The sequence below is a fragment of the Cyclopterus lumpus genome, chromosome 3, assembly GCF_009769545.1.
Source record: "Cyclopterus lumpus isolate fCycLum1 chromosome 3, fCycLum1.pri, whole genome shotgun sequence".
NCBI lineage: Eukaryota > Metazoa > Chordata > Actinopteri > Perciformes > Cyclopteridae > Cyclopterus > Cyclopterus lumpus.
The window spans coordinates 15,986,117-16,003,210 of NC_046968.1; the positions used below are offsets into that span (position 1 = coordinate 15,986,117).

Sequence of the window (17,094 nt, forward strand, 5' to 3'; positions counted from 1 at the left end):
TCTCAAAGTATTTTGACTTGTGAAAGCAAAAGAAATCGCAACATTCTCGAATTTGATCTTTCTAAAGGGCATTTTGTTGATGCTCAACTCACATTTTCTCTTTATTGTATACTTCTAAGATATAATAATTTAGCTAGTCAAAGTAAATCCCAGTAATCTTTGAGAGATTGAATAGTGATGCTGATCATTGGGGAGAAAGAGGTGTTGTCTGCTTGTAAATATCAATATGTTATACTCTCTAAAACAAATGTCCTTTCTCTACTTTAAATGTGATGAAAAATGTGAGGAAATGTAACTCCTCTCTTCCAACATAGATTTGGCACTTTTAAGATATGCAGAGGCCCGGTCAGTGTGTCATTTTGTGTATTATTGTAAACTTTACTGTAATTGTTGTACTGTCTGATTTTAATCTTGCTTTAGGACTTCTCATGTGTTTTTTAAAAGAAAACAATAATGTTATTCCTATGATGTTACAGTTTTTTGTTTACATTCTTCAGATTAGCCAATTGGAGATACTGATTGTCCCAGTTGTAAAGGTATTTTAATATTGAGTATAAATACAGTACATGGGAGTGTGTGTTTTTTCTGAGAGACCAAGACAGACACAGAGGGAAAAAGAGAAATAACCACTGGAAATAATGTTAAGTAACAGAAATCATAACATGTTGAAAGTACTGCAATTCAAAACTTTACCACTTACGTTATATAAATAATCAGACATTTAGAAATGATATAATAACATACTCCATATCAAACAGAGGAAAAGCTGATCATTGTGAACATCATTGTGCTTGCCGGAAGTCAGAGAGCTAGATCACAGATAGTTTGAACTATAGGTCCACCGGACCCTCAGGCAGAATTGTGCATTATCATCCATACTGCGTGTGCTGTTCGGAGGGCTATGACAACAACATGGAAGTCAGGTCAAAACAGATCAAGAGGTACAGTCAGGGGCGGACTGGGGGGCAAAAGCATAATACCTATTCATCATGGCCTAAATGTCAGATCACTATCTGGTAGGCTCAAAGTTTGTACTGAAATTACATTGTTGTCAAATATCCAATTCAATTTAATTCAGTTTATTTTGTATAGCCCAATATCACAAATTACAAATTTGTCTCAGAGGGCTTTACAATCTGTACACATACGACATCCCTGTCCCAGGACCTCACATCGGATCAGGAAAAACTCCCCAAAAATAACCTTTGACAGGGAAAAAAGGGAAGAAACCTTCAGGAGAGCAACAGAGGAGGATCCCTCTCCCCGGATGGACAGATGCAATAGATGTCATGTGTACAGAATGAACAGCATTTACAAAGTTACATAAACACATTACATGAATATGACAATGTATATTGTGTCCATGAGAGTTAAAATAAATTACAGAAGTACTTTCCAAGAATAAATCCAGTAGCGTGATGTAACAGTCACCATGTTCTAATGTGTTTACAGAGTAATTATAAAATTTGAGGGGGGGCGGGGTAAGAGGAGGTACCACATCATGTGTCTTAACCTATAGGAATCGGGCATGAAGTTGTAGGTGTATTTAGGATTCATTAAGTCAAACATATGTCATGCATGTGCCTCGGGCCTCCGAGCAGAGCACTTTCATCATTCATTTCCACTGAGTTCAAAGTGTGACAAAAGGAGCTCTTGCACAACCAGTCTTCTGTTGACAGAAAGACCAGAAAGATAAGCACTTGAGTACTGAATGTGCAGAATCGCAAGAGGAAAATGTGACAAACATCTGATGCTGTTTAATAAACTATGAAATTATATATTTTTGGGTTAAACCCACTAACCCAGTTTATTCACCAGCACACATGAGTGTGTATAGGCTGCAGCAACTCAAGGGGCATATTTTGCCTGGAAATAAGGTAAGCACAAAACTTCTAATACATACAGTATACAATACAATAGAATAGAGAATCTTGTTGAGGTAATTACATGTTCTGGTATTCAATTACCCTTTATACATAATAATTTACAACTTACATGTACAGTTTGCTACTTGTATTTTTAGTATTTAACATTTTAAATAGATGAAAGACAAACTATAAATCTTTATTAAAAAAATAATCACCATTATCATCAGTGGTGTTCTGAAGCAGAATTTTCACTCTGCATTCCCAAATAAATCCCACATATTGCTTTAATACAGGAAGGTTCCCTCTTTAAATGGTTATCAGAAAGCACATGCTTAAAATTCACGTATACATCAGAAACTCTTCTATGCCAAATTTTGTTTTTGACATGTCTGAACACTTTAGCTGGGCTAAATGAATTTAAGATGGGGTGTTAAAGTGTTGTGATATTGTACATAATGAACAAATGTATAAAGATAATTCAAAACCAATCACTTTAAGAAAATTAGTCCCGTATGAACATGTTTTTGCCAGTCAAAAAATAATTGTGTAATTTTAAATGTTGTAGTCTAATGTGATTTCTTCAGATTTAAGCACATTGATTGAAAGTCTTACGCTCTTGTTTTGTAGTTCACAGCAATGGCCGGCCCTGCTAGCCCCTTGACCACCCATGTGCTGAACACTGCAATGGGTGTCCCTGGTGCAAACATAGCCCTCAGTCTCCATCGACAAGACCCCTCCTCGAGTGCCTGGAGTTTGATAACCACTGGGTAAAAACTGTAGGAAAACAAACAAAAGCAAAACACCTCTCACATAGTCCCAAACTATAGTCACAGGAAACTGGCCACTGGTTAATGTATATTTGCATTCAGGTCTTAAATCATATTTTGTTTTAAAAGGATCACTAATGCTGATGGACGTTGCCCAGGACTCATCACAACACAAATGTTTACTTCCGGGGTGTATAGATTGCATTTTGAGACGGCTCAGTACTGGGAGAGTATGGGAGAGACCGGCTTCTACCCGTATGTTGAGGTGAGGAAAGGAATAAAGTGTGATGTGCCAACATGATCTTCATCTTCCACTCTTAGGCATAATGCTGCTTTACTTGCTTGTGGCTTTACCTTAGTGTATTAGTGTAACTAGATCAGTGAATGTACCCTAATTTAACTTGGCATATAGGCATGCAGTTAACAATCACGGCTATCAGTCTTATTTGTAATTATTGATCTCTTTCATGTTTTGTTGCAGATTGTCTTCACTATAAATGACCCAGCCCAAAAGTACCATGTCCCACTGCTCCTGAGTCGTTTCTCTTATAGTACATACAGAGGGAGCTAGAAATCAAGTGTGATGCTCCATCACAGGCAAAGGCAACTCCACCAAGAACATTCATCCCAGCACCAGCTGAACCCAATGACAAGACACAATGCTCCATTTCAATGATTCTTCCCTTTGAATAATTATGTAATACTGTAAAAAAATTAATATTTGTTGCGATTACACAAACCATATTACTCATATACACTGTACTTATTAAGACACCATTATATTAAATGCCTATTTAAATATGTTATTAAGGCATACACTGTTTTAATTAACCTAATAAATAAAGTTGGGTTCTTTTGGTCATTTTTTTCTTTTGGTCATTTGTCAACATGCATGTAAATCCCACATGCTAGTGAGTTTTGTTTTCTGTATTTTATACTAAATTACAAAAATGTTGTGAAACAAATCGCATTAAATAAAGTCTTACACATTGTTCTCCCTACCATAACTTTGTCATTTCCTGTAACTCTTGAGGCCATCCCCCACCCTAAATCAGAATCAGAGTAATGTATTGGTCAAGTACGCTGCACAGACAATGAATTGTAATCAGTGAAAGGTGCATAACAATAAACATAGACATAGAATAAAACAATAAAATACTAAAAATAAAAATATAATATAAACATGCAACGTGCAATAATAGATCAATATGGTTTAAAAAAACAGATAACAGTACTTTATAACAATAAAAGTGGCAAGTGTATTTTAATAAGAAAAGGTAGAATAGAATAAAACTGTTAAAAGATGTGCAATTGTTCAACAGAACATTTTACTATATATATTTCTACAATTCATATATCTGTCCAGATTACTCAAAGCCTCTCTTTCTTATGTGATGGGTCCTCACTCTGCGCTCAATTGCTTTACCCTGAGTTTTCGCTCGGTGCTTTGGACTTTGATTACACTCCCCTGAACTAGGTAGGGCCTTGCCTCTGCTTGGAGTTTAGCTTCCGTTGTCTTACGTTACATTGTCCCGTTGCTGTCTATTAGGTCCATTTCACTAGTATTAACCATGGCAGACGACGAATTAGAAGCAATTAGGCGGCAAAGAATGGCGGAACTTCAGGCAAAGCACGGGGTAAGGATGAAACGCGAGCTGGGAAGCGTGTTTGCGGCCGCCGCCCGATAAGGAGAGGCTGAGTTCAGTACGCTGTTAGCTATCTTGGTGTTACTCGAACTCAACTGATTGAAGTGTCGCTCAGGGGATATACATAGCACGCTTATGAGAGCCATGCTCGCTGTAAATTAACTGCAACTAACTCAGTCGTAGTTAAGTAACATAAATAACAGTAATAACCTTCATCATATCACTGGCCCTGCTAGCTTTTCATCGGCGAGACATCGCACACCCCTCTGACAATGACAGCGAAAAATCGAACAACGATGTTAAATGTATTTATTTTGTGAGCGGCCAAATTCAAAACTACACAGTCGACTGGTGGGCTTAGTTGGAGCTGAGTATTTTTCATAGATTATCTGTTAGATTTCTGTTAGGTGAGAAGGCAAGACCGTTTCATCAGTGTGTCTTTTATTAGCCACATAATACACTGAACTATTAACCAATAGTACAACGTACATAATTTCGTATGTGACCGTAATAAAGTTGTATATTTATACTATTACAAAATATTGATACAGTGGCATTAAATGTGAAAACCTTACACAATACACACTGCTCAGCACAAACCAATTGATGCAATTAGTCAAATATTATTGTATCACAGATATATTGGTTTCATTGTAGATTGATAAGTACAATACGTGGCTGTACTAAAAGGCTAAAGATGTATTAGAAGTTATTTATAAACAGTGTCACCACTACCTAGTTTGCTCTCCGGGGAGTGCTGACACTTTTTTCAAATTTAAAAAGTTTAACCCAGTACATATCTCGGCACATATCTTGTACATTATTATTATTATTATTATTATTATTATTAGAATACAAGAAGGAAGTAGAAACGTCCTGGACTATTTCTGCTGTTGACCAGTGTTGTTTATTTATGCTTAATTCCCAACTTTTTAAAAGATGGAGACATTCAATGACAGACTTAATATATATTAGAAATGGGAACTAAATAAATTATAATAATATGAACATTGGCTAAACTTTATGAATGAATCAGATAAGGTGGAAGGTATCCTAGATACTCAAGTATATTCATACAACAGTTGTAAAACATAATTTAAGGTGCAATTCTACGTGGATGAAAAGTTAAAACAGCTTTATTAAACAGCTCTGTTTAATAACATAATAAAACAGCATGTGGAAACTCATTTTGACAGTTATTAAGGTAATTTGTGAGGTGTTATGAACGTGGTGGGAATGTTGGGCTGGTATGAAATATGTTGTCCCACCATTAGCTGGATGCAGAGACACAACCTATATGTGACAATGCTGTCTGACTTTTTATTTAAGGATACTTCAAAAAATCAGCAGCAAGGAGAGGAGGCCAAACAAAGGTAAGATGTGGTAATTGATTTCAAGCATAGACATATAGTGAATGCATTTTACTTTATATACAGTATGGTGTCTTTATTAGTCAAACACATGGACTTGTAAATTAAAGAGGACATAAGCACTGAATTATCTACAAACTATCGTGAGATGATTACTATTACAGAGTCTCGATATATTTGAAAGCAAAGTTAAGACTTATACTATTAAACCTGTCTGTGTAGCTGTGAGACTGAGCCAATGTTCTGATGCCCAGACAGTTCAATACAACCATTTTTCAGTTTTCTTTTTACTGGTCTCAGCCCTAGCCCTAGTGCTGATGTGGTAATGTTACTTTCTTTCACAGAGAAACAGACATGAGGAACTCTATATTGGCTCAAGTTCTGGACCAGTCTGCCCGGGCTAGATGTAAGTTTCCTAAGAGATTTATTTAGCCTACTGAGTTCTTCCCCTGCGAAGACATAGTTGCCCTCACTAGCAATGCTGGAGTCGACACTTCATTTGGCCACAAAAGCTCACACAAACATTGACGGAGAACAAAGTGTACCCAACATGCCTTTGCCGGTGTAACAGTTAATAGGGGTCCACTCTCAATAGACTACACAGAGTATACATAAGACACCTAATAAATACTAATAATGTCACATAGATCTCAAGAGCAATACCCGCCAAGTGGGAAGTCGATTGAATGAACGGTTGTCGGGAAAATATAACAACAGACAGACATTTTAGTGAGATGTATTTATTTGGCATGTTAAAAATGGGAAATAAAAATGGCAACATTTGTGTGAAAAACAGATATTACAAATTATGAGTGAAACACGCGTTTTAAAACCTGTTCTAAGTATCAGAATTGCCACTGTATGTAACCAAGTCACCACTGGCATGCCAGTATTAGAAATGTTGTAGAAAATAACGGTAGCAAAGTTTGTAAAGCATCTTCAGAGTGGTTTCTATTCAGTCTAATGAAAGTGACCTACAGGATTTATCTAAGATGTGTAAGGCTCCTCTTATTTAGTATTGAAAAAAGGTCCAGTGCTCCTTTGAAACTATTGTGCGTGATGAATAGGTTGTGACGTACATCTGTAAATGCCACTCAAATGTATACACGAGGTGGTAAAATAATGATTTCCTTTTCAGTGAACAATCTTGCTTTGGTGAAGCCGGAGAAGGCCAATGCAGTTGAAAACTATCTCATTCAAATGGCCCGTTATGGATCGTTGGGAGGAAAGGTAAGAAAATAACCTCTGCTCTGATGCTTGAAACACTAATGTTGATATTATTCCACATGCCAGAAGTGTCATGAGTGGAATTTTTCTTTTGTCAGATTTCTGACTCGGGTTTGATCGAGATTCTAGAAAAAGTCAGTCAGCAAACAGAGAAGAAAACAACCGTCAAAGTAAGTGCCACTGAAATGTCACCTGTGTTTGAGTCATTATCAGTCACTTGTCCATCTTACATACTTACAAGCTCTTCACTTGTCAGTTCAACAGGCGTAAGGTGATGGACTCCGATGATGATGATGATTACTAACTTGAAATGGGAACTGTGGAACAAGCCAAGAATTCTGGAGAGGATATGCTTCACTGAGACTCGGATACCATCTTTGATATGTTGGCTGCATTTTGGGATGCCACACAAACTTCTCTGTGTCTCTGGAAACTACATTATCAGGAGGGAAGAACAAAGTGGAGTTGACATTGTGGCATAATAGTTGGGGGGTGGGGTAGAAGTTGCTAGAAGTTTGCTCTGCTTGTGTTGTACCCCTGACAGACAGTTCATGGCACCGTTTGACTCCTCTAGTTCCTCTCTGTAGTAACTTTTTTAATTTTATTTTTTTACCATGTTCCACTTCTGTTCAATCACAAGAAGCTAGATAAAATTCAAGACACACTTATTTTATCCAGCATGTTCTGTGACTACAAAACATATTTAGGACCAGAATCCCATTAACTTTGTTGCGCTTTGATATTTTCCTTTTGCTGACATGTAGGTTTACATAAAAATAAATAAAAAATGTAAAGAAACCTTAAATTAAAATGTTTGTTATTCTACTGAACCACTTCTAAAATGTTCAACCCTTTTGAAAAGGTTTATTTTCACATATGTTGTTCCTTAGGTCAATGCAAACAGTTATTTGACTGCTCAATGCAAGAACAGAAACACTGCAGTATCATTACACATGATCTTCATCACCATAGAAAAGGTTTACTTAGAGTTTCTTTATAGATGGCTGACTATTTCTTCTGAATCAACAAGAGTTTCTTCTGAATCAACAAGAGTGCCCCATTGCAAGTCAAATAACAGTAAGCTTTGTTTCCACAATTAACATTTAAGCCACTCGAATAACCAAAGGAAATACTTTACTGTTGCATCACAATGAATTAGTTAGCTAGTGCTAGCATAGCTTTACAGTCAGCATTAATTTTCATGAACACTATAATTAACACTTTACTTGAGTAATTTATTGTGGAAGAAGAGAGTTTTATATACCATTGGTGGTAAGTAAAGTGTAAAATTGACAAAAGTTCTGCATTTAATAATAATAATAATGCATTGCATTTATATTGCACTTTTCATGATACTCAAAGACACTTCACATAATTATAACATCCTAAAAGCGAAAAATAAATAAATAAGAATAACTAAAAAACAGGTAAAACAAATGGGGACTTAAAAAAGTTTACTTGGTAAAAGTATTATCCGCAATATAAAATATTTGAATACTGAAAGCATGTACTGCAAAGATTAATGTATTGCAATCAAATGCTTGCACAGTTGGTTTTTTATAGTGGAATTTAAGTAATAAGTAGATTTAATGGAAATACTGGAGCGTAATTATATAAAAATCGCACTGACAGTACAAACTGCTTTTGATATACAATTACAATATTTAAAGGCAGTTGAATTTTTAAAAAATCATAATAATCATTTACTTTACTTAGACTGTTAAATATATTTTTTTTTCCTAATTCATATCGTTCATAAAGAATTGTGACACCCTGGAGTGGGACGGTCTCTCTCCTTGCCCCATTTTCGCACGACCGTGGTCAGATGATCTCTCATTGGCTCTTACGACTGTTGAATACAACTGGCCCGATTCTGATTGGTCGCAGGGTTAGCCACATGTTCAAGACCAGCCAATCGGGGGACACAACGAGGCAAAGCTATAGTAAGGTTGTACAGCTTTAGCTTAACAGTAACTGCTGAACACGAGAGGATCCTGGTAAAGTATACTTCAAAGTATACAGGTTCAATCGTATATATAATACAAACGTCAGTTTACATAAAGAGCAATGCCTGGAGATAGTATGGACAAACCAAACACAGTTACATGCACCGCTCCTGTGAACATAGCTGTCATCAAATACTGTAAGTATCTCCTCAATTTATGTGTATCCTTGTGTCGTAGGTGTGCAGCTTTAGGAAGCAGCGATAACTGAGGTTAATTCCACGACGATGATACATGTGTTATGGTATGGTAACTTGGGAATGGTGTCTCACTGCGCATTAAAGGTGTGGATTCAGTGTCGAGCATATTCATATTGTTTCACCTTGTGTACAACTTACTTTCTAGGGGGGAAGCGAAATGAAGAATTAATTCTCCCCATTAACTCATCGTTGAGCGTCACGTTGCATCAAGACCAGGTATTTATGTAAACAGCATTGTCATCAGACTATGAAGCTTGTTTATGTAGCTAAATCAGTATTCTCAAAGATGTGTTGCTTCTGTTCTGTCTGTTTTCCTGCCGTCATGTAAAGACTCCATTAATACATATTAAACAGAGACTAACATACCTGCTTCTCATAGCATGGTAAATTCAGTGAGGGTGTTCAGCCATGAAGTAATTAGAGACACTAGTTCTATTTCATGGAGTGTGACCTCAGTCTGGAAAATCTATGTAGTAACCTTTGTTTGGTCTTAGAATATAGTGTCAACATCTGTATCCCATGGTTGCTGTAAATGTAATGGACACATACCAAGATAGCACAAATACGTGATACAGATTATAGAAAATAGTGACCTTGCTGTTGAATTGTGCCAGGATGGGTTACATAAATGATGTCATATATGATGTGCAGATTTTGAGGCTTACATATTTCTAATCTGGCTTTGTTTTGGTGATACAATAGCTGTGATTTCATATAAATCCACCTTGTCTTCCTCCTTTTGTTCAGCTGAAAACTACCACAACAGTTGCAACCAGCAGGTCATTTCAGGAAGATCGAATATGGCTAAATGGCAAAGAGGAGGACATAACCCATCCTCGACTACAGTCCTGTCTAAGAGAGAGTGAGTCCTGTCTGTTTTAGTTCTTCTTAAAAATCAGAGAGGACATTTACTCTGAGTTAGAGAGAGTTGAGGCCACCATGTCCTTTATCTGTGTTCCGTTTTTTAGTTCGACGACTTGCAAGGAAGAGACGTAATGACGGGGACCCTGCTTTGGATTCAATGGGTTTCTCTCACAAAGTCCACATCTGCTCTATTAACGACTTCCCCACTGCTGCTGGCCTCGCCTCCTCTGCTGCTGGATTCGCTTGTCTAGGTGTGTGTGTGTGTGTGTGTGTGTGTGTGTGTGTGTGTGTGTGTGTGTGTGTGTGTGTGTGTGTGTGTGTGTGTGTGTGTGTGTGTTGTTTTATTGAACACTCAATTGCTGGTTTTCATCTCAGAATAAGAACTATGTTTCCTGTCTGTGTCCATCTTCAATATACCATGTATCTCATATTTGATACATTTCCATTGTTCATAGTCTCCTCTGCTCCCTTTTTTATTATTGTGTTGCAGTGTACACTCTTTCCCGGGTGTTTGACGTGGAGGGGGAGTTGTCTGGGATTGCTCGACAAGGCTCCGGGAGCGCATGCCGTAGTATGTATGGGGGGTTTGTCCAGTGGATCATGGGACAGAAAGACGATGGCAAGGACAGTCTAGCCCAGCAGGTGGCACCAGAGACTCATTGGCCTGAGCTCAGAGTCCTCGTATTAGTGGTCAGTTTGTGTGTGTGTGTTAAGAGAGAGACTGACAGAATGATGTGAGTCAGTTATGTCTTGGCACTTTTGTGCTCTATTGTGAATGTCACATGCTATTTTTAACTTCTAGAAATTACTGAATTTTGTGCAACATATATTGCAAGTGCCTTTACCAGTACACAAAATGCACATTTAAGTTGAAAATAGCAAAACAGTTATATCACATGTAATTAATGCTTTTTTCATAGGCCAGTGCTGAGAGGAAGCCAGTGGGCAGCACCTCTGGGATGCAAACCAGTGTACAAACAAGCCGTCTCTTAAAGGTGCTCACATTCCCTTACATTATTCAGTTTACTTACATTACTGTCAGCGTATTCAAAGCTAATACATTGTTACTCACACGATCACACTAATATTTTCTGTGTGTGTAGCACCGAGCCGAGTCTGTGGTCCCAGGCCGGATGGTAAAAATGATTGAAGCCGTGCAAAGGAAGGACTTTACTGCATTTGCTGAACTAACCATGAAGGACAGTAACCAGTTCCATGCAACCTGCCTTGACACATACCCACCTATCTTCTACCTCAGCAGTGTGTCTCAACAGGTTATCAACTTGGTGCATCGGTATAACAGACACTACGGGGAGACAAGGGTGAGCAACTTTCTGAGAAAGAGCAGAACCATATTGATGTTGTACATCTCTTAGTATAGTGTTGGACAGCTGTGTATTTACTTAATGCATTATTACACAACAATAAAGAAAGCTTTGATGGATTAGGAGTTCCAGTTCATATGAAATACAGTAATAAACAGAGATTTGAACGTTAAAATAAATGTATCAGTGCAGTACAATATTTATAGTAAATGAGCAAACGCATATACATTACAAACATACTTTAAAAGTTATTCAGACCATTTGTCTGTAGCAGTGTCTATGTCTTTAGTAATCTACTCCACATCACATCCTCACATGTATCCCTGTGAATGCTTCTTTTTTTTCAAATTGCAATTGTGTTACAATTTCCGAAATGGGGTAATGAAGATGTGAAACTTGTGGGATGGTTTTCACTCTTTATATGACGGTGGCAGTCTCCCTGTTCCCCTCTAGGTGGCCTACACATTTGACGCGGGACCCAACGCTGTGATCTACATGCTACAGCAGCATGTTCCTGAGTTTGTTCAGGCAGTTCAACATTTCTTCCCCCCTGAGAGCAATGGAGGACAGTGAGTTGACAGTTAATAGACTTACTACATTTATCTATGACAAATATTGCTGACAAACAACACCCCATGGTAGATAGTATTTTTTTTTTTTTTGCCAAATAAGCCATTTCAAACGTTTATTTGTGTATTTGCTTCAGTCTCTTTTAAAATGAGTCATTGAATGTTTCTTTCTTCTCTGCAGGTTTGTAAAGGGTCTTCCGGTTAATCATGTGGCTCTGTCAGAGGAGCTGAGGCGGAGTATTGGTCTAGAGCCCTTGCCAAAGGGAATAAGCTACGTTATTAGTACTAAGGTACGCACATATGTCACAACTCTGTAGCTCAGTTGTTTTATCAGTTTACTTCATCAACAATAGCTGGAACTCAATGTTATCTGTTTTATGTTTTAAATGTCTTGGTGTGGATATCTTAAGGAAGAAGCAGAAAGATGTGTCTCTTGCATAAATATTGTGTTGCACTACTTCAGTTGATGATTGTGGCACATATTGTGACACAAAGTAGTTCCTCTGCTTCACTGATGTGACATTAAAGAGTTTATGTGGCCTTTATTCACGTTTAGACTTTATTAGAAACGCTTATGAAGAACATTTTTACATGTTAACACACAGACAAACTTACTGAAGATGAGTTCTATTGTATAATGATCTTTTCTTGTTTTGTGTTCAAGGTTGGACCAGGCCCCTGTGTTGTGGAGGATCCCACTCAGCATCTACTCGGATCTGATGGGTTGCCAAAGGAAACTGTGTGATGCCCTGCAGCCCAAAATTGACAACGTTCCACTAAGCAATAATGAAGGCAACTCAGCAGAGATAAAAATGTGCATTTGTCATAAAGAGCCATGTCTTTACAAATCTCAGCAACACCACACCTTCCTTACCATTGTGGATGCTAATAAGTCTCCCTTCATTATCAAACTGTAATAACCTCCCTTTCTCTTAATTGGTAATTTATCAGTATCTACAGATGTATAGATGGTTTTAGGGGTATTTCTCTCACTGGTTCAGTCGTAGACATGCACATGTTCTGGACTTTGAGGTAGTAAAGACATGGGCACACTGGCATTGCTCAAGGGTACTGCCTGTGTGCTCTTGAGCAACACACTGAACCATAAATTCAGTTCAGTACTGCAGCTGACCTTGTGCGCTCTGTCCAATCTGAGCCCATGCTTGTGCCTACGAGAATTTCAAATGATCTCTCTTTAATTATGTTTTCATTATCATCTTGCGAAAAACCTAATTTCAGAACTACATTACATACTTCATTTTGTCAATTGTATTCTGTAACATTAATTAAAATATATTTTTGTCAATATAGCTGTCTCTCTTTTTTTGTCTTTTGCCAGTTCCAAAATCAAGCTTTTGTCAGAGTATTTTAGTTTTTGTCAGGGACAGATGCAATAATATCCATCCATCCATCCATTTTCAATACCGCTTATCCTCATTAGGGTCGCGGGGGCGCTGGAGCCTATCCCAGCTGACATAGGGCGAAGGCAGGGGACACCCTGGACAGGCCGCCAGTCCATCGAGGGCACATGTAGGGACATACAACCATTCACTCTCACATTCACACCTATGGGCAATTTAGAGATCAATTAACCTGCAGCATGTCTTTGGACTGTGGGAGGAAGCCGGAGAGCCCGGAGAGAACCCACGCTGCCACGGGGAGAACATGCAAACTCCACACAGAAGGACCGCTCCGACCGGGAATTGAACCCACAGCCCTCTTGCTGTGAGGCGACAGTGCTAGCCACTACACCACCGTGCAGCCCTATGCAATAATATGTCTTACTTTAAAAGCAGACATTTTCAGAATGACAGAAAAAATGTGCTTTAAAAAAACACTTATGAGTCCATTATAAAACTATGAGATCATTCCTTTATCAATGGCAAACACGTCTTTGTATAGTTTTGTTTATAAACGTTATACCTATTGACTTCATGAAAACGGACAACAATTAGCAGGAGTTGCATACGTAATTTAAGTTCAACAACTGCCCATGTTGTAATTATTTTGACCTGCTCGGTGAGTTTGATTGGTGAGCCCCTCCTCTCCACTGGACTCCTCCACTATTCGGAAGTGACGACTAAAAGGGGATCGGCTCACGTACGCCCCGCCTCCCCGCCTGCTCACACACACGCCTCACTTTACGTAAATACTTTTTCTTCCTTGTAGAAACAATCAGAGCTGTGAGTCGCTTCCTTGTGAGTTCCAGCAGTTTGCAGAGAGGCTACAGAAGTGAACGCAATGGGGAAAATCGAGTGGGCGATGTGGGCCAATGAGCAGGCTCTGGCCTCAGGACTCAGTAAGTAACACCATGTGTTAGTTGAAAAGAAACACTTTTATTAAGTGAGTTTTATAGAAATTATTGTGTTATTAACTTACATGAGCAATTTTGATCATGTAAGTTATTTATTATTATTATTTTTACTTCCTTGACCAAATAGACCAAATTATGCTACATATTTATATTTATTTATATTAATGTCATAGCAATTACAACATCATTAAATTCAAGTCTTTTAATAACAAATAAAAATGTTTTTCAAAGTCGAAGCAATACACAATTTAACATAGGCTTTTCTTTTCTCTTTGAGTGGATTCATAAAAGGTATGATTGTAATTTTAACTTCCTGCTTCCTTCTTTCAGTTCTCCTCACTGGAGGCATTGTTGGGGTGGCTGGACAGTTCAGAGGCTGGCAGTTTGCTGCTTATGCTATGTATCCTTCATACTAAAACCAGGATGATTGAGTTTAATCAAAAGAAGTTTTGAACACTCAAGTTGTCTCTTTGTGAACATGTTCACAATTCAATTTCCAGAGTAACTTTGACATTTCTTTACCGAAATGGAAGTCTGTGCAGAAGAAAAGTTTTGGTACGCTGTTATTCAGCATTGATATGACAGCATGGCATGCTCATAATAATAATAATAATAAATCACAAAGCCTGAAATAACTACCAGTATTTACTTTTTGCACATATTTAACCAGTATGTATCAAATAGGTTTGGCTCCATTTGGATACATTAATCAATATTTGTTCATTGGTGAAATCACTTTAATCACTTATCACTTTCTTACCATGTTCCTCCATACTACTATTTCCTTTATATCCGAAACAATCAGTCCCTCCATCATTCTCAATATCACTGAACCTTGTAGTGGCCACAGATGTTCATTTAAATGAGCTTTGATGTCCTGTCATAGTTATTATGTAACGAGTGAACCTTGTGAGATTAAACGGCCTTGACAGATAACTAGTGTTGCCGGGGTGTTTGTGTGTCTCCTGGAGTATCCCAGAAGCAAGAGGGCCAAAGGCACGAGTGTGGAGAGAACGTAAGTGATGTCTTTTTCCTATAACCCTTTTTTTAAATATATGTATACATATTTTAAGTTCTGTGATTATTTCTAATTCCTCAGTCCTGTTTCTTGTTTCCCCTCAGGGGCCAGTATTGCTTCACTGTATGTGTGAAATCCTTTGGGCCATTGACAAGGAACTATTATGTCAGAGGATCATTACATGCTGCGTGAGTTCATTATGACAGACACTTTTCTTTGCTTGACTGCATTCCTCTCTTCACCACCCGACAAAAGACGAACCACGTGTCTTTATGGCCTGTTTTCTGTCTTTCTTAGAATCTGTGTACCTGGAGGTTTTATGCTTTCAACTGTCCTTGGATGTGTCTGCCTCGGCATTTCCAGCATTATCTACTTTGTGGTAAGTTTTAAACTTTTACCACATGAATCTCTAATTATAGCAGGTACCATTTAATAAAGTTCTTAGATGAGGCAGTAAGTGGCCAGTTGACTGAAACAAGGAAATGGCAACAAGGAAGAGATTGTTTTATTACTGGTTCCTCTGTTGAGACATGGCACTCTAATTATGAAATCTGACCCATCAGGGGCGTGCCTGAATTCTTCAAAAGTACTAGATGGTGTTACCAAAGTCATAAAGTGTCTCTCACGCTGTACAATTTCTTAATATAATCATGCATAGAACTATGAGTGTACAGGATAAGGACCACTGTTTTGTATCCTCCCATTACTGTTGTTGGGATTTGTTGATCTTACTGACTTGTTTTCCATGTCATCTTTTTGTGTAATAGGCAGCTATCCGAGGTGAACACTGGGAGCCCATTCTTCCGAGGAAGGAGATCAGCCGAGAGGTACAGGACACCGTTAAGAATCCTCCCCAGAATCCACCACCAAGACCTCCTCCTGAGACACGCAGGAAACGGGTAGACGACCTTGAGGAAGCAGCCTATGACAACCCCATCCCTGTTAGCGAGTAACTAACCAGCTCATTGCCCCGTCCTCTGTAACCTTTTCCCTGTCTGCCTGAGAGCTTGGGACAGTTCAACCTATCAAAACCAGTCACAGTTGGGCAGAACCACATTATCTCATCCTAGACAAATGATTAGTTTTCTGAAGTCAAGTGAAGTGACTGGCCTTCTTACTCAACCTGTAGAGAAATACTGTACCTTGAGAGAGAACATTGAAAATGTTTCTTAACTAGAATTGAGAATTCAATAAGGAAAAGAAAGCCTACAACAGAAATCAAATGTAAATGCTACAGCTGCCAAGTGGGAACCATTTACAAAAGGTGTCAAGTCAAAAGACTGTAGGTGATGTAGGCATTGTACTGCTGTTAAAAGTGCAAACCAATACCTGTTTACTGTGCTCACCGCTAGAATTAATATCAAGTTGTGTTGCATCCACTGTATTGTGTTGCCATGGATATATCTTACAATCTACTGTAATATGTACTTACACTCTGTTCTTAACCCCTGTGTATTTGTGTATTTCTTGAGGTCAATTGATCACAATCCTGAAAGGACAACATAACGATGTTTGCTCGGATTAAATTGACATATTGGGTTTTGGCTGTATCGGGCTGATTATATTTGGCATTTATCATAATTTTGTTGTTTGTATTTTGATGTATTGTAAATAAATGCCTTGGGTGCCTTGAATCAGGATTTATGATGGTTTTGTACTTTCATATGTATTATTTTACAAGTTTCCCTTGGATGGTTATTTTAAGAAAGGACATTTGCAACTTCCCCCTTTCGCAAACGCTACATTTCAATATACATTTCTCACCTCGTATTTCTTTTCTCTTTGTTGCCTTAATGTGTGATTAATTTATTTATCTGGCTGGTTGTCAGACAAGTTCTGCATCTTTCCTTTTTATTTATAAGTTTTAATGTTGGTTTTGTTTTTGTTGGTCATGGATGATCTGCTCAGCAGCTGTAGTCTGTG

At 38.0% G+C, this 17,094-nt stretch overlaps 4 protein-coding genes across 4 annotated transcripts; all 4 read left to right on the plus strand.

Annotated features, from left to right (window-relative positions):
* The first annotated feature begins 1,823 nt into the window (after positions 1-1,823).
* uraha (urate (5-hydroxyiso-) hydrolase a) lies at positions 1,824-3,206 on the plus strand. The gene is made up of 4 exons (XM_034528784.1): positions 1,824-1,877; positions 2,496-2,635; positions 2,765-2,900; positions 3,117-3,206. Exons 1-4 carry the CDS (start codon positions 1,824-1,826, stop codon positions 3,204-3,206), a joined length of 420 nt encoding a protein of 139 aa, XP_034384675.1.
* Positions 3,207-4,088: 882 nt separating this feature from the next.
* pdcd5 (programmed cell death 5) lies at positions 4,089-7,683 on the plus strand. The gene is made up of 6 exons (XM_034529657.1): positions 4,089-4,272; positions 5,611-5,654; positions 5,996-6,057; positions 6,790-6,881; positions 6,977-7,048; positions 7,135-7,683. Exons 1-6 carry the CDS (start codon positions 4,207-4,209, stop codon positions 7,180-7,182), a joined length of 384 nt encoding a protein of 127 aa, XP_034385548.1. The 5' UTR covers positions 4,089-4,206; the 3' UTR covers positions 7,183-7,683.
* A 1,120-nt stretch (positions 7,684-8,803) lies between these two features.
* mvda (mevalonate (diphospho) decarboxylase a) lies at positions 8,804-13,149 on the plus strand. The gene is made up of 10 exons (XM_034529601.1): positions 8,804-9,021; positions 9,227-9,297; positions 9,829-9,943; positions 10,050-10,196; positions 10,436-10,635; positions 10,866-10,940; positions 11,049-11,267; positions 11,724-11,839; positions 12,021-12,129; positions 12,504-13,149. The coding sequence occupies exons 1-10, from the start codon at positions 8,946-8,948 to the stop codon at positions 12,582-12,584; spliced, it is 1,209 nt and encodes a 402-aa protein (XP_034385492.1). The 5' UTR covers positions 8,804-8,945; the 3' UTR covers positions 12,585-13,149.
* Positions 13,150-13,941: 792 nt separating this feature from the next.
* On the plus strand, positions 13,942-16,811 carry LOC117728730 (cytochrome b-245 light chain). The gene is made up of 6 exons (XM_034529535.1): positions 13,942-14,138; positions 14,484-14,553; positions 15,094-15,168; positions 15,276-15,359; positions 15,469-15,550; positions 15,939-16,811. The coding sequence occupies exons 1-6, from the start codon at positions 14,081-14,083 to the stop codon at positions 16,122-16,124; spliced, it is 555 nt and encodes a 184-aa protein (XP_034385426.1). The 5' UTR covers positions 13,942-14,080; the 3' UTR covers positions 16,125-16,811.
* The last annotated feature ends 283 nt before the right edge of the window (positions 16,812-17,094 follow it).

Excerpts from the sequence above, each read along its gene's own strand:
- mvda (XM_034529601.1), top strand. The coding sequence starts at position 8,946 with ATGCCTGGAGATAGTATGGACAAACCAAACACAGTTACATGCACCGCT. Across the intron at positions 9,944-10,049 it reads ACAGTCCTGTCTAAGAGAGA|TTCGACGACTTGCAAGGAAG; the intron begins GTGAGTCCTGTC and ends TCCGTTTTTTAG. Across the intron at positions 10,636-10,865 it reads TCAGAGTCCTCGTATTAGTG|GCCAGTGCTGAGAGGAAGCC; the intron begins GTCAGTTTGTGT and ends CTTTTTTCATAG.
- uraha (XM_034528784.1), top strand. The coding sequence starts at position 1,824 with ATGAGTGTGTATAGGCTGCAGCAACTCAAGGGGCATATTTTGCCTGGA. Across the intron at positions 2,636-2,764 it reads TGGAGTTTGATAACCACTGG|GATCACTAATGCTGATGGAC; the intron begins GTAAAAACTGTA and ends TTGTTTTAAAAG. Across the intron at positions 2,901-3,116 it reads GCTTCTACCCGTATGTTGAG|ATTGTCTTCACTATAAATGA; the intron begins GTGAGGAAAGGA and ends GTTTTGTTGCAG.
- pdcd5 (XM_034529657.1), top strand. The coding sequence starts at position 4,207 with ATGGCAGACGACGAATTAGAAGCAATTAGGCGGCAAAGAATGGCGGAA. Across the intron at positions 5,655-5,995 it reads GGAGAGGAGGCCAAACAAAG|AGAAACAGACATGAGGAACT; the intron begins GTAAGATGTGGT and ends TTTCTTTCACAG. Across the intron at positions 6,058-6,789 it reads CCAGTCTGCCCGGGCTAGAT|TGAACAATCTTGCTTTGGTG; the intron begins GTAAGTTTCCTA and ends TTTCCTTTTCAG.
- LOC117728730 (XM_034529535.1), top strand. The coding sequence starts at position 14,081 with ATGGGGAAAATCGAGTGGGCGATGTGGGCCAATGAGCAGGCTCTGGCC. Across the intron at positions 14,139-14,483 it reads GGCTCTGGCCTCAGGACTCA|TTCTCCTCACTGGAGGCATT; the intron begins GTAAGTAACACC and ends TCCTTCTTTCAG. Across the intron at positions 14,554-15,093 it reads CAGTTTGCTGCTTATGCTAT|TGTTGCCGGGGTGTTTGTGT; the intron begins GTATCCTTCATA and ends ACAGATAACTAG.